The sequence below is a fragment of the Boleophthalmus pectinirostris genome, unplaced genomic scaffold (assembly GCF_026225935.1).
Source record: "Boleophthalmus pectinirostris isolate CB_2022bp ecotype Guang Dong unplaced genomic scaffold, ASM2622593v1 HiC_scaffold_2, whole genome shotgun sequence".
Taxonomy (NCBI): domain Eukaryota; kingdom Metazoa; phylum Chordata; class Actinopteri; order Gobiiformes; family Gobiidae; genus Boleophthalmus; species Boleophthalmus pectinirostris.
In genome coordinates, this window is record NW_026571152.1 from 23,877,471 (window position 1) to 23,900,091 (window position 22,621).

General features: G+C 39.6%; 1 protein-coding gene across 1 annotated transcript in view; it reads left to right on the forward strand.

The window, feature by feature from the left end:
• syt7a (synaptotagmin VIIa) overlaps positions 1 to 22,078 on the forward strand; it is a 63,688-nt gene extending 41,610 nt beyond the window's left edge. Inside the window, exons 6-12 of the mRNA XM_055155462.1 lie at positions 1,591 to 1,731; positions 12,942 to 13,044; positions 16,383 to 16,650; positions 19,000 to 19,169; positions 20,076 to 20,190; positions 21,690 to 21,889; positions 21,974 to 22,078. Of these exons, the coding sequence (XP_055011437.1) occupies positions 1,591 to 1,731; positions 12,942 to 13,044; positions 16,383 to 16,650; positions 19,000 to 19,169; positions 20,076 to 20,190; positions 21,690 to 21,889; positions 21,974 to 22,078 (1,102 nt within the window). The remainder of the gene's footprint in view (positions 1 to 1,590; positions 1,732 to 12,941; positions 13,045 to 16,382; positions 16,651 to 18,999; positions 19,170 to 20,075; positions 20,191 to 21,689; positions 21,890 to 21,973) is intronic.
• Positions 22,079 to 22,621: the final 543 nt, after the last annotated feature.

Here is a 22,621-nt window from a genome sequence, read left to right on the forward strand (position 1 = left end):
CTCTTCAGTAACAGGCAAAAGCCACTGTGGGAGCCTGTATATTTTTAATTTTGGCTACAATTGCCACACATGTCCAGCAGTGTCAACAATGAAATGTCATACCTTATAGTTTGGATAAGATTGATCTTTTATTATAATTTTTTTATTCTTTTATACAGTATTCAATAATTCATCACGATGTGTAACCATTTTTATTTCTGCTTCCTTAAAAAGCCAATGTTATGATATTTTCTACTAGTATGTTATAATATTGTTTCTTCATCACAAACATTGTGATTTGTGTTGTGTTTTGTTTCATTCATGCATGTTTAACACACAAACTCTGCATATTTAGGTTGAAATCTTCTCTCAGACAGAAAACACTCCACCTAGTGATGTCATGTAATAATACAGGAAGTGCCTCTCTGTGTTTTTAAACTCCATACACCTTCACTAGAATCATTTTCATAATTTCAACTCTGGAATTGCCAATCTCTACTAAACAAAAAGTAAAAGCTGTTAACATGAAAACTACCATAACATCACAAGGTAGAACAGAGCATTTTGAGCTTTGACGATGTAGACAGACTTGTAATAAAGAGTTACTTAAACGTGTAAATTATGAGGAACAACATGATAACATGGCTAAAAGCAATTTTGCATCATATAGGGCTTTAATGTGCCTGTGTATTGATTGAACAGTATTCTTGTTTCTGAAATACCAGTGTAAGAGGTATTATAGGAGAACAGATCCCATATTAAAGCTATGGCTGTAAGCTTTATATTGTTGGAGAGATCCTATAGAAGAACTGTTATGGTGGAAATTACCTAACAGGCTTCATCGCGCACCTTGAAAAGCTTTTATGTGCCTTGTATTCAGGAGATGAAATTGTGAAGTTTAGCTGCTATCTTCCCCCTCCCGGTGTCATATTTTATGGCTATGGCAGGTAGCACAGTGAGAGGCTTAAGGCTATTAGAAAAAGGGGGTGTGGGAAGTAGGAAGTACAGAATTCAAAGTCTGGGATGGGGATTGGGGTATAGGGTACAGGGGGTAAGGAGAGGAGGGGAGATCAGATTTGACGAGGGAGCAGTGACCCAGAAAGTGGCTACACACACACGGCGCACCTCTAGATACTGTCACTCAAATAGAAACAATTAGTCTAGATCTCTATAATCAGGCGTAATTAAATCTCAAGCCTGGATGGAGACAGTACAGTGGTGTATAGGAATAAAAACACTAAATAACTTGATAATAAATGAAGGCGCTATAAAGAGTGGAGCTGAATATGTGGAGCTGAATATCATATTCATTAGAGCTGACTGGCTAATCAACTTAATCATTTGTTTTGTGTAAAGTGAACAGAGCCACCTGTTCATTAAAACACCTTATATTAATCTGGCCTTTCAGTTGAAGTGCTTTTCTTTGATAATATCCTTCCCTGGACAAGAGCTTTGCTGGGGTCCTGATGCTTTTCGTTCTATGTGTCCTCACCTTAAATGACCTGTCTCTTCTTCTCTCCCCCTGCACCACACCTCCTTTATACTTTTGGTTTGTCATTCTCGATTCTATTTTGTTACGTTGTTTTGTTTACGTTTTTTTGTGGGGACCAGTGAAGGGAAGCTGGTGGTCCTGGCTTTGGCCATAGGTGTGGCTGAGCAAGATGACTTTGCCAATATCCCTGACCTGCAGGAAACGACACAGGCTCCACCCCCGCCCCCAGCAGCCAATCAGGAGCCACCTCCTGAGAAGAGGTACCAGAGAAGTTAGAGATCGCTGCGTGTATGCGTGCTTGTGTGTGCACGTGTGTGTGTGTGTGTGTGTGTGTGTGTGTGAAGGAGAGTGAGAATGGGGATGTCTGCTTTGAAAAGCTAGAGAGAAGATATAATGCTAATAGGATAATTGTTGTAAATCAGTAGTGGTGGACAGTTGCGCTTTGTATTTTTACATGAATCACTTTTATTAAATTTAGATTTACTTTTTAATTCCATTGCATTTTAACTGCACTGAAATAAAAGTAGCAAGTTTTTAACAAACAGTGAGAATGACCATGCTTTAATATATATAAAAAACTTACTTTGCCAAAATTTTAAAAAGCTGTCAAAAAGGTCAGAGGCACTCTCTTCTAGTTGAGTGCAGCAAATGGAAGGCAAAATTTCACCTTTGTAGCAAGTTACATTTTCACTTTGACAAGAAAATAAAATAACAAGCAGTTTTGAAATAGAAAAACAATGTAATATTAAGCCTTTGTGAAAATAGCTTTCGAGTGTGCAGAGTTAGACCGTTTTACTTTTAATTTAATTATGTTTAAAATAAGCACTTAAATACTTTTACTTTAGTAAATCTTTACCATTTTACTATTAATTGAGTGCTTGTGTTAATTAATAAATGTACTAGCACATCTTCCACCACAGTAAAGAAGTAATGGGCTCTTCCATTTATTTTGCTCACATCATTTTCCCTAACATTCCCCCCAAAAATGAACATTCAAATATTTCCTCATCTTACTTCCACACTCCCTGCCTTCTCAATGTCATCCCATCAGCCTGCTCCTGTATCCACTGACAGAGACCTCCCATTGGCATTTGTTGTGTTTTCTTTGTACCTCCTTGCTTTGATTATCCACCCTTCGCTTGTGTGTGTGTCCGTTTTCTCCACTAACTCATTAGCTGCCTTCAATCACTATCTGCTGCTTTAAGAGTCCCGTCTCTCTCCTCCAACTCCACCGGGGACAGAGAGAGCATCCTCATTATTCCACAACATGTTAGTCACTTACATAAACGCAGCTAAAAATAAACCGATTCTTCGCCAGCCACCTCACACTCTACAAGCCAAAACACATCCACTGATCTAAAAAGGATGCGCCACTCTCGTCCCTTGAATTTTTGAAAATAATTGGTTCGCTCAGAAAGTGGAACACCAGAAACAAATGGCCAACAAGCCTTTCTCCTTAAAGAATTGAGAGATTGTCCCCATCACACTGGCTGCCTGGTGAGTTCAGTATGATATCTGTATGCAGTTTTTATAGACGTCAGTCTGGTCACCACGCTTTCTGTTGTGTCTCGAGCTAGATTCAAACTGAGCCGTCAATCAGGTTTATTTTTTGGAATGCACTGATACAATACTAGTATTGGATATTGGCGTTGATATTGCAAATTTTGGTGGATTGGATATTGGCCAAGACATCAGTCCAACCATTATGCTATTTTGGTCTATACATTGGTGTAATGAGATGATTTACTAGCTAATGTTGGCCCCAAACATCTCATGATATTAACTTGCATTTTTACAAAGCTCAGTATTTACGAAATCCATTTGCAAATCAATCAATCAGTATGCATTTTTGTTTAAAGGAAATAAATTATACTTTAAGTCTCTGTCCGATCGGTTGATATCAGCAGATACTTCCCCATTTATTTCAGCGACACGTGAAATGAAGGAGCTCACTGGTCACTCATTTAGAACAAAATAAAATTTCTCTTATCCAAGATTAAGAGAGTTTAGTGCTTCTCTCAGTGGTTTGCATTCAGTCTCCTGTGATTTTTTTTTTTCAAAGCAACCATATTTTGATCAGGATGGACCATGCATGTCTCCGATTGGCTACTCCACTTGTCAATCATGCACATCTTAAAACAGGGAGATACACGGTGACCAGACTCACATCATCACTCACTCATCATCAAGTATTAGAGAAGTGTGTACTCTCGATCCCAAGACCTCATATTGGTCCACCCTTGGGCAGATGAGACACACTCGATTTCCTCCCCTTTCCAATTAACGCCATTTTAAACCTCATTTTGATTCTGTGGCAAATCACGCACAATCGCTCAATACTTTATGCGTCGCACATCTTAAAGCAAAACGACAGCAGAGGTTGAACAATTTATGGTTTACTCGTCACGCCAATTATTCCTCATTCGTCAGTGCTTCATTGATTTGACACATGCTTTCAGACTGGAGCTGGGTGAGGTGCAGATGGCGAGTGTGCGGCTGTTGACAGTACACAGCTGCGGGAGAGGCAAAGCGGCTCACGCACTGTAAGAGCAGACACGCCGGCAAGCTGTTGTTGTGTCTTAAGATTAAAACACACTATTTTAGTAACAACAATAAGTCTGGGTTTTAGGCAATGATATAACTTGATATGATGTGACTATTCAGGAGCTAATGTTAGAAATTGGTTGAACTGAAAAAACTATCACAATCACACCAGAGCCTGGGCTGTGCCAGCTCTGATGATTGATGATTGGCTGCAGGTGCTGGGGGTTATGTAGAGAGATTTTAGGTTTCAACTCACTGGATTTCAGCTTTGAAACTGGCAACCCAAATGAGCGGCTCATGTGAGGCTCATTCTTCTTTCTGATTGGATAATTGTTTTGAGAACCAAAACACCAAATCATAGGATAAACCACTTGGCAATCATGTCTAATGTTAAAAATAAATCGGCATTACTATATTTGATTTGAAGGGGCACACAGATAGGTCATATTTATGAAATCTAAAGGTGCATTGTGTAACTTTTCTGGTGAAGGGTCCGTCAGATGCTTTTCTCCATGGAGATGTTATTGCTTTGTATGAAATGTTTCACAGTATGGTATTAAACCTTTCTATTTTCATGGAGACAAAACCAGGCGAAGTTATTGGCCTGATCTGTGGAGAGGCGACCATGCTCATTGTCAGAATGCCTGTTTTTCCAGATATTTTTGAGCTATAAAATCACCTGTAATTGAATAAATGGTAAGGTAGAGCTGTTTAATGTCATACTGTGGAACATTCCAAACAGAGCGGTGGCATATCCATAGAAACAAGCAGGTGACAGACCCCCACCATCTTATATGGTTGCTTTAAGGAGGAATAAGACTCAAAAACTGTATATAAACTTAAAATGATTTCAATCAACCTTACTAAAATTGCCTTTCACCAAAAGAAAAGTGATCCTTTGTAAATCTTTGCTCACTTGTGAGTCTCCAAAAAGAGAGAAAAGAGTAACTGGTTGCCTTATTTTAGCTTTTGCCTTAAAGCTTACAATGGCCTTTTCTGAAATACAATGCTGCAACAGAATGTATCAAACAAGCTCAATACTCCAGCTTCTCTTTAGTACAAAGTGTTCTTCAAATGTGAAAGAATTTTCCCCAGAAGCAGAGTGTAGTTTACCGAACATTACGGTAGCCTTTCCTTTTGTATTCACCTGTAAACCAACTTTAAATGGTGTATAAAATATGTAATAGATAAATAAACAGAGCAGTTTGCGCTGGAGGACTGGTATTTTCTACATTAACCCAAGCTCCATTTGACTGGCAGCTCCTTGTCTGAAATAAGAACAATGGAAATTTAAAGATGAATGACTTCGGGAGCCATTTAGCCATAGGCACTTTATTTACCTGAAGTGTATGAAAATGATCACAATCAATGCTAAACATAGAAACTGTTCCTGCAGTTAGGAACAAAAAATGAAAATTGATTTGGGTTTGAAGAAAATTACACATTATAAAAAGTTTGGAGATTAGCGATATTAAAGGGTTTATGGCACGGAATTTTCACCTTTCTATTAACATGATACAGTGCCATACATACAATGAAGCTTATGACTATCAAAATTATGTTGGAATCAGTCAAAGATGGTTCAAAATACTCCTCCTTGTGAGAATACTAAAGCAGCCTACTCAGGTGAAGGCCCATATTCCAGTATTTTCTGGTCTTTTTTATAATGTTGTTGTCTCATCAAAAATTGAATTGAATTGAAACTGAGATTGAAAAATGAATTTAGGCTGAGTTCCACCTTGTGATGTTAAACTCCATACACCTTCGCTACAATCTTTTGGATAATTTCAGCCCAGGAATTGCCCGTTTCTACTGAACTAAAAGTAAACGGTAGCTATTATTTTGAAAACTGCAGCTTCATGACATCACAAGGTGGAACAGAGCATTTTGAGGTTTGAAGATGTAGACAGATTAATAATAAAACATGTGTGAATGAAACAAAACACAACTCCAGGTATGTTTTTGATGAGGCGAAAACATGCAAACACGCCATAAGAGTCCATTGCATAATATAGTACTTCCAAATTCTAGCTCTTATTTCAGCTGATGCTAAAATAGAAGCCCCTCCCAGAGTGAATTAGGGATGCAAGGTGTACGCTATAGCTGGGAGTATATCATTCCCTGTGGTGTTAGTGCTGACTTCACAGATGTCTGGCCATGATTTAATCCATCAGCTTGTTGGCATATAGCTCTTTGTGAATGGGACTCTTGCGCTTTGCTTAAGGTCGGAGACAAAGCTGCACTGCCATCCATCTCGGGCACAGCTCCCCTCCTCTCCTCTTCGTATGCCCATATCATTCCTACAGTGTGTTTGTGTGTCCCTCACGTGAAGAAATCAATCATTTTCATGCCATCACCTCTCACACACGAGCCCATGAAACGGCACAGTTAAAACCAGTGACATGTCAGCCCAGAATGAACTTTGACAAACATTATGCTTTAATGGGAGAGTGTGCTTAAGTCCAGAATGAAAAATGCCTACTTATGTTGAAAGAGTAAGGGGTGATGGCAACTGCAGAATACAGACTACGAAGAGTTATAGCATGGCGGTAAAAGATATGACTAGTAATATGATTTTGATCTATAAATAGCCAAGTGTTTTTGTCATCCAAACAGTGTAGTGCAAGTGCAGGCATATGGTATTCATTGTTCATAAACAGGCTTAAAGATGCACTGTGAAACTTGTCTACTGGAGGGTCTATCACCTGCTTGTCTCCTTGGAGAATGCCTAGAATGTTCCATAGTATGGCCATAAACTTATGATCCCCATGGAGACTTGCAAGACAAATTACGGGTTACTCAGAGTAAGAATGGAGGTTTTTGGAAGATATTTTTGAGCAATAAATAACACATGTAGTTGAATAAATTAGCTGAATAAATGCAAGACAGATTTGTTTAATATTATACTGTGGACAGTTTTAACCAAAGCATTAACATTTCTATGGAGACAAGTTGTGGGCCCCCTCCAGAAACATTGCATAGTGCACCTTTAACTGTGATTAAAAAAAACTTTAATTGTTCAGTGCTAAATTGTCTATGTCAGATAGGTCTTATGTACCCAAAATAGGTGCTATATAGTTTAGAAGGGAAACTATTACTATAGCTGCTACTTTAAAGTTGAAGTTATTGAAAATGTAATGTAATTTCACTGTGACTGATATAAATAGTATATTTAATTAGTATGCGAATGACTGACTACATTATTAGTTGGTTGGTTGGTTGAGTCTCTGTGACCTATAACACACACAGACTGTACATGGCTGCCGTAGGTGATGAGAAGGTGTGAGCGCGTGATGTTCCCTGACCTTGTGTGTGATCAGTGGATAAAAGTGTGGTCATTTGTTTATGAAGTCAGACGACAGCAGCACACTGACAGTCTCACCGGCTTTTCAGACCAAGGGCATGCACTTTGTGATGATGCCACAGGGAGAGATGTGATCACCATTCAATATCACTGCACATTGAAAATCACTGGAACAGGAAGGGCATCCAGGTTAAAACCCAACAGAATTATTATACTGCTGTCCCTAAACAAGTGAGCCATATACGAGTACAAGACATAGACTGTCAGAATTCATATTTGACTCTGCTCATCAGGATATATCTGTTGCACATAACAGTTACTGATTGCAACATTATGTGGGAACATTATGAACATGACATTAGCTGAGGGCATTTTGAAGCATGCTTCAAAAAAGCAGCTGTAATTTGGTGTGCAATAAACTAAAGAGATAAATGGTTTACTTTGAGTCTGGTCCCAGACCCCCCTGGATTCAAAAAGAAAGTAGGGGCCAAGGGCTGGCTGGCTAGGCTACCTATAGAACACTTCATTAGGTGGTCTAAGTGCCATGCTAACCCATAATTGGCCCAGAACACAACTCTGTTACGACTCAGTGAGTGTACATGTACTGTAGGTTCTCCTTGAGTGTTGCTATAAAGAGAATCCACATCCCAAGAGCTTTGAATGTAGATCTCTCCCTGAGCGACAGTCACATACACCAATCAGAGCTCAGCTCTCCAGAAAGGTGGGCCATAGCACATTCTTATGCCACATTAACATTCAATCCACTTGCCTGTGGTCCTTCAATTATTCATCCATGCGTGTTACATCATTTTTGTTGGGCAGTGCAGTCTTGTTTTAGAATGCCTCTTTGGGATATTAATAGATCCAGATGTATATTGCTTAGGCTCAGAGCTGCGCTGCACTCAGAGAGGAGCTGGCTGCCAGAGAGCATCTGTTAATTGCAAAGTGGACTTTATAATATTGGTGCATAATTTATGAGTTTATTACATTGCTTAACCTGACATAAAAACCCAAGACAAACACAGTGGATGGTGGTTATGACCTTTTCATGTAAATCACTAAATATTTGTCTGTATTCAATATCGCCATTAGCCCTAACCGCATCAGTTTCACTATTTTTCATTAAATCTACATTATAGGTCAAATCTAGGTCACGCTTGTGTGAAATGGATTGTTATTGGCTAGGACTTTGTAATATTTAGACCATAAATACATGTATTCTTGGCATTCAGGGGCCTGTCATCTGTAATGTTTGTACATAAACATGTAAATTGATTACGTTCTGCCTCGCTGGTCTGACACACTACTTGTCTTGTGAGGGGGGCTTTGGGCCCAACTAATCAGCTGTGTTCAAGGGATCCAGTTAAGACTGAGTCCCCGAGGCCCTGATTCTCCCTGCGGCCATCATCGCGACATCACAGGGGGGAGAACAGCACAGAGATACACATGCGCTACATACTAAGACAGGGGGTAGACGGCATCAGAGCAGCCAAAAGAAGCAACAATAGGACTATAGAGAGAATGGGTTTCATATACCCACCCATCCATAAGTCTGAAAAGGATGAAAAGTCCAGATCCATCTTCTCCACAGAGTGCAAAGTCCTGTTATTTTGAGCTATACTGTCCAAGTAAACAGATATAGATAACGTGTATAGATGGATGGTACGACTGAAGAGTTGTATTTTACAAGGGTTTTACATAAGACATGTTTCATAACCACTTTTAAAGCCTTGGATTGTGCTTGGTTTTAACAATAGCAGTATTACATCAGTAAATATCAGTAAATATAGTTTGTTGTTGTTATGAACTTTCGGTTTGATCAAGATGTGTTTTACAGGATTCTGACATATTTGGGAGGAAAAAAAGATAAACTTTTTTTTTATTAATTATGAATTGATTTATATAGTGCCTTTCAAATTACACTTACACTTTACAGTGCATTATTCATTCAGTCTATACTTGGTATTCTATTGTAGCCACAGCTGCCCTGGGGCAGACTAACCGAACTGAGGCTGCCAATCTACACCTTGGGCTCCGCTGACCACCACCATCATTATGTGGTTGAATTGCCTTGTCTAAGGACACAGTGTTTTTGCCACTGTGGGACCTGGTATTCCGCAAACAGATGCTGACTACCCAGTGAAGTTCTGTCTATCCATTTTTTTCCCTAAGTCTAGCACCTTTGCCATAGCTTAGCTATTAACAATTCAAAATAATTGTATATCCTTTAGATGTGCAAAAGTTCTAAAATGTCACCTATCAACAGGAAGCTGAAACTGAATAGATTTTAAGCAATTCTATTTTATGCATTTAAGTTTATTTCGAACAATGATGTTTCCAGAGACTTGACTTTTATACAACACTGTACTTGCAGTTTTGAGGGTTTTTCATTTTGCTTGTTTATATTGTTATGAACTGAGCCGTGACAATAACACCTAATTGTATGGAGTCCTGAGAGTGTGAGATTATAATTTAGGTGTTAGTTTATGCTACAAAGGAAAGGCTGATTGACAGTACACAGTACTGTATTTCTTTCTCTGGAAACTCTATGGGAACTCTGCTAACAAGGCTATTTTAAACACATTCTGGGTCCCTAGGTGCAGGGTGTAACTAGTTAAAGGCATCCATATTTATGCGCTGCAGTAGACTTTTAGCACGAGAAGAGCCAAGCACAAGCCTGTATGACTGTAGTGTGAATGTCTGCGTGTTTCTGTGGATGAGGAGTTACATAAGCAACTTTGTGTGTATGTGTGAAAAGTATACGCTCTGGCTCCCTGCAGATGATAGTGGAAAGCTTTATGGTCAGAAGGGGGAGTGCATTACATGTTTGTTATTTTGGGGGGGTGATGATGGGCAGTTTCTAGGGTGGCCTCTCTTTCTGGCATCTCTCTCCAGCCTAGAAGTGGAGTGCATTTCCCCCCTCTCCACCGCTGGCCCTCAGTCAGGTAACAAACCCAGGATAGTATCACAGGACGGTGAACCCACAGTGCCCCGCCTGCCTCCGAGTGTGCCCGCGAGGCCCTCACCCGTCCCTGTCATCTATCCGAAAGCCTCCTCTGTGTCTCACTGTGTTTGCCTGTTTGCTGCACCCCTTCCCCATCATCCCTATCACTATCCCCCAACACATATGTATGCTCTATGTTTCTGGAGCCGTTGCTATGCCAACAGCCCACTTTCTGTGCCTTAGCTGTGGACGACCGAACTCGAGTCCACTCTGCCCCCCACTGGTCACTGTAGAACACTGCAGACTTCAGAGCACCCGGTCGAACCCTCCAGGGGCTGGACAGAAAAAGCACTGGCACCAAAACATAGCAGTTGTAGTGTTACCATCTGCTGCTAATATTAATATAACTTGAACTAATTTAATAGCATTGTAAATCCAATGTATGAGCCAGAGGAAGCTGATAAGTTTATGCATAGACTGCTGTGTTAGACAGCTGGGGGCAGTGCAGAAGCCCACCTCCTCAGGTGACAGTGCCTCACCTGAGAATGCACCGGAGCAAAGCATGACCAACAATGAATAATAGAAAAGTCCCCCGCTGATAGTTGGGAGAAGGAGGAGGTGCTCTGCTCAGACTCTGTCTCTCTCCTGCTCTATGGTTTGTGCCCACATATTAGTCTAGTCTTACCAGGACTCCTCACTATCTCCCTGCCCGCAGTGCACCAAACAAACAGGGCCCTGAAAATGCAATTACCTCCTCTGGCAACTAATACCACAAACACCAATTGATGAATATTCCTCCCTCTCCACACGGTGAACATCCCTCCTTCCCCCAGACTCGCTCTGGTTCTTTTGCTGCTTTCTGTGATTGTCTGTTTGCTTGTCCCCTTTGCTTGCATTTTCTGTCTGTCTATTTGTCAGTACATTTGATCCAGTTCCGTCCTTGTCCTGCAAAAATGCACACATTATTACATTCAACATCAATCTTCATCAAATTTGCACATCCAACTATAAAAGACACCACAGTAGAATGCTGGCCAGACAGACAGACGTGTTTTGCCCGTCCGAGGCATTGCTTTCACTCTCTGAGTGAGGACTACTTGCATATGCTCGATATGCACACGTAGCCAATGCCACTATGCTTCGGCCCTTGTTTCCCGGCCCCCACTTTTAGAGTGTTGCTAAATGGTTGGACAATCTGGTTAGACAAGTGTTAAGTTTGTAGTTAGCTGCATTTGACTTCAGCCTTATTTTGTAACACTCTAAATGTGACTCCTATGTTCCTACTATTTGTCTTTTTGTTGAGACTAATTTCTATTGTGTAGCGTGTGGTTATATACTCCATCTTTCATTTGTTGGAGCTGTCTACATTAAGACCAGTTGTTGTGCTCTCTTCTGGAGATCGATGGTACTTATTGTCTATTTTCTGTTCTTCTCCGCTCTCTCTCTCTCCTTTCAGCATGTAGCCCTCTCTCTCCCCCTGGTGTAGTGTGCATAGCTCTTTATTTTGGCCTCTTCTTTGATGTTTATCACACTGACCAAAACTAAGCCTCTCTTGTGTTTCCAGGCTTTCCTTTCTTCGTTCTCTATCTTTTCTTGCAGCTCTGTTTTTTCTCTCTAATGTGCTGGTGTTTGTAACAATCTCACTCTTGGTTTGGTTTGGTTCTGTAACCTCACTGTTCATGCTATTAATACTGCTATCTCTTCTAATACAGACTGGTATTTTAAAGCTTGCTTTCTCTTTTCACTTATGGTCTCTATAGTTTGTCTGTCTCTTTTCTCTCTGTGCAACTCAAGCATTCATTTGTTTTGGTGTTTCTTTGTCCTCTTGGTTCATTTGTGCCTAAGGCTGTTTCAGTGTCCGGTCTCATCTATGGAGTGTTTCCAATGTGCCACTGAATCACTACTTATGCTTCACTCACATTCTCTACAAGCCCATTTAATCTCTCTCTTTTCTCAGTTGGTTTGATATTTCTTGTTATTCATTTCTTTGTTTTTCTGTGACTCTTCTTGTTTTAAAGATGTATGAACATAGAGGTTTCTTATCCCAAACTGTTTATCTCAAATATCCTTATGTGAAGGACCTTAACAGTATTATCATTTGTACCAGCTCTGCCATGGGAGATCTCTGTTGATTTATGAAATAACTTTTTTTTTTAATCTTCAAAGTATTTCAAAACACAAAGCACCTTGTTTTATGTCTGTTGTTTGTGTTCAACGTCAATGTCCCATATGTTGCTATATATGTTTGTCTGTTGTCTACAAATTTGTTATGTCCCTATACATGTCATTTTACATGTACATTCAAAAACGGGTTGATTAAAATAGTGCTTTACTTTTGTTCTTTTTCTTCAAATGTTTTGGTTTCTGGCTGGTGTAATTTTTGGACACATGCCACTGCGGACATATGCCTAGACATCCCATTTCCTCAGATTTGTCAAGTTCCCCACATAAAATGCCTTAAGAACTAGCATCTGCGAAAATGTCCACTCCTTGGCTGCTTTAGCTGATTTTTTTTTTTTTTTTTTTGTCATAGTTAGAATCCACTTTGAAGTCACATCTAACCAAAGCTAACTTGGACTGAGGATAGGCAGTATGTAGCTCCCTGCACACTCCCTATCTCTCGTTCTTTGGAGGGCTAGTGCGTTTTTTCTCTGGTCAACCTTTGTTTTTGCTTACAGGGGCAACAAGCCAGCTAACAGCCCCAAAGGCCAGCCCCCCGATGCCGATGGTCACTCCTCTGTCTCGGACCTGGCCAACTCCCTCACCGGAGACATGGTGATGGTAAGATACTGACCCGGGACCATTTACTGCATTAGGATTTGACTCTGCTCTGATTCTTATTAAATAGTACACTTCCTTGGCAAATAAAACAACCGAGTGATCAGGAATTAATAGGGATGGGTTGAAACACAATTGCCACAATATGAAATGTGAGGCTGGGTCCACGAGAATGAAACAAGAAGAGATTTTGACATAAGTTGTAATGAATACATTGTGCAACCAAGTTCACCACAGTGTATGAATTTTTTACTATATATTTGTAATTCACTAGCACTTTACAATTGAAATGAAGGATTAACACATAGATTTTAAAAAATCTCACTTAGTTTTTTTTTTATCTTGTGGGAATTTTGTCTCATGAGATCTTGTTCCATCCCTAGAAATTTATCTTTGAATTAGTCCCAAGCCATAAGAAGCTTGTGTTACTAAACTATGTGTTGATGAAGTAACGACATTATAACAGATCAGAAAATAGAGTGATATAAGACCTTTAAATGTTTCCATGCTACAAAGCAGATAAAACCTTTAACACAAGTATATCTCAATAAACTCCACACTCCATAAAACATGCAGCCCACTTGTGTTAAGTGTGTTTTAACGCATCATTTGCTCGTTTACAAGAAAATGTGTAAATCTTATTATTGCTTTTGTCCTTGGGCTCCTAGATATGTAGATTGTGCGTGTGTGTGTCTAATTAAAATTCACAGACTGAGGACTAAATGTCAACATATGATTTCTGTTTTCCATTTTACAGCCATTCTAAAGAAACACTCTGGTAACCACTAAGCAAGTTACAACAGCTTAACATTTGGATGTGTTGTAATGATAAAGATGGCTACTTGAGTGGAAATGCTTATTGTAGGCGTGGTATGAATTATAGATATTATGTAATGGGAGAATATGTATATTAGACTCATGAGAATAGCATACACAATGGAACATAAAGCTCTTAGCAGTATTTTTAGCCATGTTTCATAATACAGTATCATTTTCAAACCCACTATTAAAAAGTTTTGGAAGTAGAACACATTATATGCAAACTGCATTTTTGTACTTTTGGTCAAACTATTTAGACTTTACAGTGACACTGGGGGGGGGGGTTCTATAATGCATTTCTACTGGCAGAATGTTCAGCAGTTTTCTTACCTGGTTGGTCAGAATGCCATGCTTTGAAAAAACTTGACAAAGACGAGTGGATCTGAATCTGTATCCTGTCTCCCTGATTTCAGAGGGCGTGACTGACAGGCAGATTAACCAATCAGAGAGAAGCATGATCTATACATGTCAAAACAAACATGGCTGTATACACATAAAAAAGGAGACAAAACTACATAAAAGACTGAGAAACAGTGCAGATTTAATCAACTGTCAAAGCCCTACACTATTGCTTATTTCAGGAAAAAAAGCCTTTATATATTTTGGAGAATTTTGAAGACGAGATGTCTTCCACAGTTGAGAGACACATGATACAAATTAGCGGCTGTGGTTGGATCGTCTCAAATTTGGACGGAGACTTTTCAGCCTCTGTTGTGCGGCTCCTTTCTGACCTTTCTGGATTAAGACAGAATGTAGAAGGGACTGGCTGGTCAGGCAAGCAGTTTTCATTTTCAGTGACAAAATACACATATTAGGAAACACTGTGAAAATTGTTTTAAATTTTTAAAAAGTTTTAAGTAAAAAAGAAAAAATACAAAATGGATTTAAACAACACATTTACAGGAGCCTGTGATCAATTCGAGTATTCACCGTCCTGTTTAGGAGTTTGATTTTCAACAAAAAGGTGAGAGTGACTGATTGAAAATCTGTAGCTAGTTTGTGACTGTAATTAAAGAGACGTGTTTAAAGGCACAAATCATCTTCAAATCATCCTGTTATAGTTCCAACCAAATCAACTCTTTCTGGTCATCTTGTGTTCAAATAAAGCTCAGATTAAAGTCTAATCTGAGTAATAGAGCTTCTAACAGAGTAGTGTTTTCAGTTAGCATCACACCCCCAGGGAATATTGATGACACCATCTGAGTGCTATGAATTATAGATATTACATAATGAGAATATGCATATTGGATTCATGAGAATAGCATACACAGTGGAACATAAAGCTCTTCAGTATTTGCCAGTAATTTTTATCATTTTAGCCAGTTTCATAATACAATGTCTTCTGTCAACCCATGACTGAAAAGTTTTGGAGGTAGAACAGAGTTTATGCACACCACATTTTACTACTTTGGGTCAAACTACTTTGATCTAAATATAGCACTACTGAAGCTGAGTCATGTGTCATACAAATGTCAGGGTGATTTACAGCTGTGCATTGGTTACAACTTCGCCATAATCGAGAAAAGACTTCAGGCTTCTCTGACCAAGCAATCAAGCAAGACAAGCCTCCAAGGTGACTTTGTGTGTTGGATGAATTAGATTTAGAATATTTCACACTGGCTCTTCCTGTCAAGTTCAAAATCCATATTGGCACATGTGTGAGTGAGTCTATTTCACATTTTCACAGAAAAGGGCCAAACAGAGTCCAGAACATCTCAGGAAATACTTTCTTTTTCATGTGCCTGACTAGAATGGCGAGCTACTTCTCTGATTGTCTTCAAATTCACTTTTTCATGTGTTTCTGATGTTAAGAATCAGGATTAAAACCTTACTCTTCTTCTTGGTACTATATTTTATAATAATTATAACTAAGCTAACCTTAAAAAAGTTTATTCATAATGGAACTTTTTTTTTTTATCATGAATGATTCAGGCTTAATAATTACTTAAATTCGAAGCTGAAGGATCAAGTTCTGCTCAGAATAGATTTGCTGTTGTGCAAGACCCATCTTACCTACTATGAAAGTGTTGTGTGCGTGTGTGTGATGGGTAGATGCTGCAGACTGGCAATCTTACTTTTTGTCAGTCTGCTGTGGCTACAATAGTAGCTTAACACCAGTGTGGAGAGTCAGTGAATTAATAAAGTTTCTTTAAAACTAAATGAACTGCTGGTGAATAGTCGATTTTTTGAGAGAACTAAATGCAAACCTTGTTGTGCTTCTCTGCCCACTGGCCTGTATCAGATAGTGGCCTTTAATGCCCAGCAGTGATAAAGTGCTTGTGAGGGAGACTCTAAACCTCTTCTATCTCTGATCTGTGAGCTCCTGCCTTTTTACATCATTAGTGAGGAAATTCAACTCTCTCACTCTCCTTAATGTCTTAGCAATCACTTTAAGCAAGGAGCTTGTATACACCGTGACAAAAATGCTCAAATTCCCTCATCAAGGTCAAGTCACACACACTATCCTTGGTGTGAACCTCTGCTGCTCTCATGCTGTTGTACTCATTTGAATGCTTTTGCAGTTGTCCCCAGGTTCGGAGGATGATGACGGAGAGGGGCCAATCAGTGAGAAGCTGGGGCGTATCCAGTTCAGTATCGGCTACAGCTTTCAGAACACCACCCTCACAGTCAAAGTGCTTAAGGGACAGGACCTCCCAGCCAAGGACTTCTCTGGCACCTCCGACCCCTTTGTCAAAATCTACCTACTGCCAGACAAAAAGCACAAGCTGGAGACCAAGGTCAAGAGGAAGAACCTCAACCCTCACTGGAATGAAACTTTCCTCTTTGAAGGTTTGTGGTTTTTAACCACCTGTTTTAGAGAAGGGTGGGTTACTGTGTCAAAACCTCACTAAAACTGATTTTAAAAATCTTATATTTAAAGGTTCAGGTGCAGTGTGCAACTTTTCTAGTGGAGGGCCCGTCAAAGGCTTTTTTTTCATGGAGATGTTGTTGCTTTGTCTGGAATGTTTCAAAGTATGGTATTTAAACATTTATATCTTCATGGAGATCAAATCAGACTAAGTTAGATCTGTCAGAATTCCAGGTTTTCTATATATTTTTGAGCAATAAAACCACCTGTAATTGAATAAATGTAAGGCAGAGCTGTTTAATGTCATAATGTGGAACATTCCAAATAAAGCAATGACATATCCATAGAAACAAGTATGTGATAGACCTTCATAAAATCAAATATCATTTGATTTGTTGATTTAAATTCAAAATCTAGCTTTTTGTTACGGCACATTTCCACTTGAATTTTCCCTTTATTTAACATCTTATTTTTACATGAATTCATGTGATTTTCGTATTTTGCTATGACTGACATTTTTACATAGCGCCCCATATCCTCCCTCACATTTGCATTTATCACACTTTGTCATTGTCCCGTTTAACAATGCACACTGAGAAAGAAATGCAATACCACTTGACATGTTGTTAAGTATTTTTGGCGAGATAAAGAGATCAGTAGAATGGCAAAGTCACCTCCAGTCTACAGATATCTATGCAAACATTGTACTACGAGATTTTGAAATTCTAGTTTGGATTAGTTAGCAGCATGCATTATTTTAGCCTGGCATTGAATTGCACTCAAAGCGCCATGCCTTTTATTTATCTAATGGACATTTTACGAGGTATTGATTCTCCAATGTAATGTTTACCCAGAAAGACCAATGAGAGAATGGCCAAATGTCAAGCAAACTCATGAATCAATCATTTTAATAAAACTGTGACTGGCTCTAGAACGTATGGAAAAGCTCAGTAAGCAATATTTTAAGCTCTGGAGGAGAAAAAGGTCTAAGCAATAGCAATAAATGTATAAAACAAAAATGATTTAATACAAAGCCATGCCTTACCCAAATTATTGCCATATAACCCTACTTAAAGGTGCACCTTGTAAATTTTTGATGGAGAGTCTGTCACATACTTGTCTCCATGGATACACTGTTGCTTATATTCCACAGTAAGGCTTTAGACGATCAATGTACCGGTCAGATCTGTGAAGAGGTGAGCCACTCTTAGTAAAAATGCAGGGTTGTAATTCTTTAGCAATCAAACACTTGTTACTGGTTAAATGTAAGATAGAACATTTAATGTCATACTGTGGAATATTCCTGGCCAAGCAGTAATATCTCCATGGAGACAAGCAGGTGACAGACCCTCCTCCATAATAGTTTCACAGTGCAGCTTTAAAGATTAATATTTAGCTGAGAAAACAAATTTGCATAGATTGATCATGTGATAATAGTGAAAGTCATTGAATTGCAGCTGCTGAGTGCCAGGCCCACAGACCAGCAGCCAAGTGTCAGAGCTCCGTATGATCTCAATGCGTTTCATTATGATCATTGTGCACCAGTGACAGCGCCACAGGAACAAAGTCCAAACTGTTTCCAAAATGGCTCACCGTGTTGTCAGCATTAGAACAATAGGCTGTGCGCTTGATAAATGAACACTACTGGTTTTGTGACACAAACACAAAGTTTGTAAAAATACTGCTGGACTTTTAACTTATTGCTTGACCTTTGACCTTGGCTTTATTCATCAAAGTACTGGCTTTTTCAGTCTTACAAAAGTTGTTAAAAGGTTAGACTGAACCAAAACATGCCACATTGTATGGTGAAAGGTAACAGAAGCATAAATTCAACAAGGAGACTGTTTCTTAATATTACTATTGTCCAATTATAACATTTCCCTCTCACCCAATCACTTGGCAAGCCACTCATGGGAATGCACTCTTTATCCCCTCTGTTTCACCTGGCCTCTGTTCCAAACCATCATCTGCCCCATTGCCACCACAGCAGCAAAATTGTGTGTCTCCTCAGCCTCTCCATATTCTTCTTATCACTGACTATTCATTAAAGCAATCCACAGCACTTTTTTCTCTGCTGGTGTAGTAACTAACTTAATATTGCACACTCACAAAGGTGTTATTCTGGCTGCTTTATTTAAAACTCTTTAGCATTTATATTGTACGTGATTTACATAAAATGATCAAATGCTAAAAAGGTTAAAAAATGAATTTGTTGTTACATTAAATATATCATAACAACCATACCACTATTACATGCACTTTTTCACATTGATTTCACAAATGGATCTGTTCATTGTATTTGTGTGTGTTATCCTCTATGTGTGCTGTAGGCTTCCCTTACGAGAAGGTCAGGGAGCGCACTCTGTACCTGCAGGTGTTGGACTATGACCGCTTCAGTCGGAATGACCCCATCGGAGAGGTGTCCATCCCCCTCAACAAGGTGGAGCTGGGCCAGATGAAGACCTTCTGGAAGGAGCTCAAGCCCTGCAGTGATGGCAGCGTAAGGGCACCCACCACTGGCATCTGATAATATTTTCTATAACAGTGAATGTAAAGAATATAGTTTCACATTTGTATTTTTTATATATTTTTTTATTGATAAGTCTTACAAATTAGTTCCATGTCAACAGAAAATTATTTTACAGGAGGAAAAAAAGTTCATTTGTGAACTCAACTAACTTTGCTTCAGTTGGTGGGACTTGCTATTGATTTTAAAATATTGATATTGTTATCAGCAAATAACAATTATTGACCAAGAGCAAGAAAAATATTGGTATGTGCTGAAAAAGTCCATACTAATAATACACATTGACTATGCAAACAGAGTCAGCTGACCTTTAGGGTTTAAGAAATAGCACCTTACTTTAAATAAATGAGGGGTTGGGGAACTGAAAAAAGTGTTTTTGGAGACTTAGTATCATGTACAGCTTCAGTGCTAAGCAAAGGTTTAGGTTCAATTTGAAACATAAATAATTTTCACAACTATTTCTCAATAACAAATATATAATAATGAACCTTAAAGCCATCTGTAAGTTTATTGGATTTTTTCTACCAGTAGTTGTCAGATGCTACTGCTGCCCTCCTCACCTGGCTCACCTGTGCTCTCTGGTCTTCTTCTGACAGGCCTGAGTTGGCACACTGTCAGACAGCAGTTACATAGATACCATGTAGTGTAATACAATAGAACACAACAGGGCCAGGTTGGGCAGTCAAATTACAAATGGTAGCTTTAAAAATAAGAGGATACAATTGTTTTAGCAGCTATTGTTTTCAATGAGCTCAGTATGGCCATCTGCATTTGTCTCGAAAGTGGAAGAGACAGACTCATGACTAACAGTGAGTTTTCTATCCCCTGATGCTGAAAGTGACTGCATGAATCACAGTGTATTGTGTGTGTGTCACTTAGGGCCGGCGAGGAGACCTGCTACTGTCTCTGTGCTATAACCCCACTGCCAACACCATCACTGTGAACATCATCAAAGCACGCAATCTCAAAGCCATGGACATCGGGGGCACCTCAGGTATGCTCAAGCCCGTTTAGCCTTTCTTTGCCTAACTGTCTTCTGACACTGAGTCCTCGCGGCTTCACACTTGCCTTAACTGTGCATTCAAAACATCGGTGCTGCCATGTCTGTGAAAAGGACAAAGACGTCAGGCGCCTAGGCTAAGCAGAGAGTGGAGGTGACATTACATCAGAGCCCGACCTCGTTTTGCCTTTGTGTATATCTATGAGGATCTGCAGCCTCTCCAGAGCCAAAGTTCTGTCAGCTCAGTCTGGCGCTACTTGTGAGAAAGTAACAGGTCTCGCAGTGAAAGGCTTTAGAGCAGAGAGAAGAAAGTGTCTGTTAGCATTACAGAATATGATAATGCCTCAGAACAAATCCCAGGCCTTATTTCCATAAATATCTGCTCATTTGTATTTTGCCCAGCTCTGGGAGATCTTGACCTTGAGCTGAGAGTAGGTATCTGCCTCCTGCTGCCTTCAATGACTTTCACAATTAGGAGGATAATTACAAACCTGACCCCCGGTGTGACCTTTCAGGGGGCTCGTCTTTCCAGCAGCGGTGTAAACTGCTGTTTGCTGTCACATCTCTTTGGCTGTGGCACAAATAGAGAAGATCCTTTTCACCCAGGACTTCTCAATCTGAACACTGAATAAAGAAAATATTGGGCATTATGGGCAGTAGAACTTTGCTTCTAACTGTGCAGTTGGTATGTGTAGATGCCATTTTTTCTACAGTCTAGGCAGCTTGGGCTATAGGTATATCAGCAACATTATGTGATTTGATGAGTGAAACACTACTAGAATAAAGAAAATAAGTTATTATAATACTTTATAATAAGTTCATTTATTTGTGCCTTAATGAAACATGAACAGACTTAAGACTTAATTTGTAAGGATTAGTCATTCATACCCTAACTCTAACCACTACATTACACACAGTGGATTCTTGTGAGCTTTGAGTCATGTTATAAGGCCGTTACATCAACAAAAACATACAAGAAGTTGTGTTTCATTTCATTTACACATTCAGTTAATTATGGTTTATTAGTCTGTCTGCATCCTCAAAGCTCAAAATGCTTTGTTTCACCTTTTGATGTAATGCAGTGATCATTTTCAAGTTTCAACAGCTACCATTTACTTTTAGTTCAGTGGAGATGGCCAATTCCATGGCTACAAATAATCCAAATGATTCTGGTGAATGTGTATGAAGTTTAAAAACACAGACGTCTAACCTAAATATGCAGGGTTAGGGTGTTAAACATGTGTGAATTAAACAAAACACAACTCCAGATATGTTTTTGATGAGGAAATATTATAACATAGATCATAAAATAGTGTAATAGGGACCCTTTAAATTGTTTTCCAACCATAAATCATTCTTAGTACATTATTTGTTCATTATAAATTAAGTCTTTGTTTGTGATTTATTAATGTCAGTCAAAACATCACTAAATACAGTAAATCCTTTATTATTCCCATGGTATAAAGCCTGTAATCCTTGTGTGTGCTGTGTAGATCCCTATGTGAAAGTGTGGCTCATGCACAAGGACAAGCGGATAGAGAAGAAGAAGACAGTGACGATGAAGCGCTGTCTGAATCCCGTCTTTAACGAGTCCTTTCCGTTTGACGTCCCCGCCCACGTGCTCCGGGAGACCACCATCATCATCACCGTCATGGACAAGGACAGGCTGAGCCGCAACGACGTCATCGGCAAGGTAACGCCACCATCATGTACACGGTGGAGTGAGCTGCTGTCACTTCTCACTCTCATTTCATCTCTTTCATCTTTCTCTTCTCAGATCTACCTATCGTGGAAGAGCGGACCAGCGGAGGTGAAGCATTGGAAGGACATGCTCGCTCGGCCGCGCACTAACGTAGCCCAATGGCACGCTCTCAAGGCCTGATCGCACTGCCCCAGCTTACCCCAGATGCCCTCCCCCTCCTCCGCCCACCCCCAAACTCTCGCTCCCTTCCTTATGCACAAGACTGACTTGCTGCCAGGCTGCGAAACACGGGTACAATTAGCCATCTGCTCTCTTAAACCTTTAAACTCTCTTTTACTTTGGGTTATCCCTCTCTTCTCTTTCTACCCTCATACCGCCATATCATTGTTTACATCCTTTCGCCAATGGTCCCCCTGTTTCACACTGTCTGTTTGTCTGTCTGTCCTCTGCATGTGGCAAATTGTTCCTTTTGGAAGCCTTCTTTGGTTTTTATGCAGTGCCACCTACACAAAAACGTAAATAATACATTGGGTCAATAGAGAATTACCCGTACATTAGAAGTAGCATTCACAGTATGGGAGCTTTCTGCATTCCTTGTCCCTAATTGCCCCTCACGTTCATGCTGTCTATGGCTTGTACCTGCTGTGTCCCATCTTAAAGTCTCACTTTAGGCCTTGTCATTCGTCTCAAGTGCACTGTGTTCATTCCAGTTAACTGTTCGGC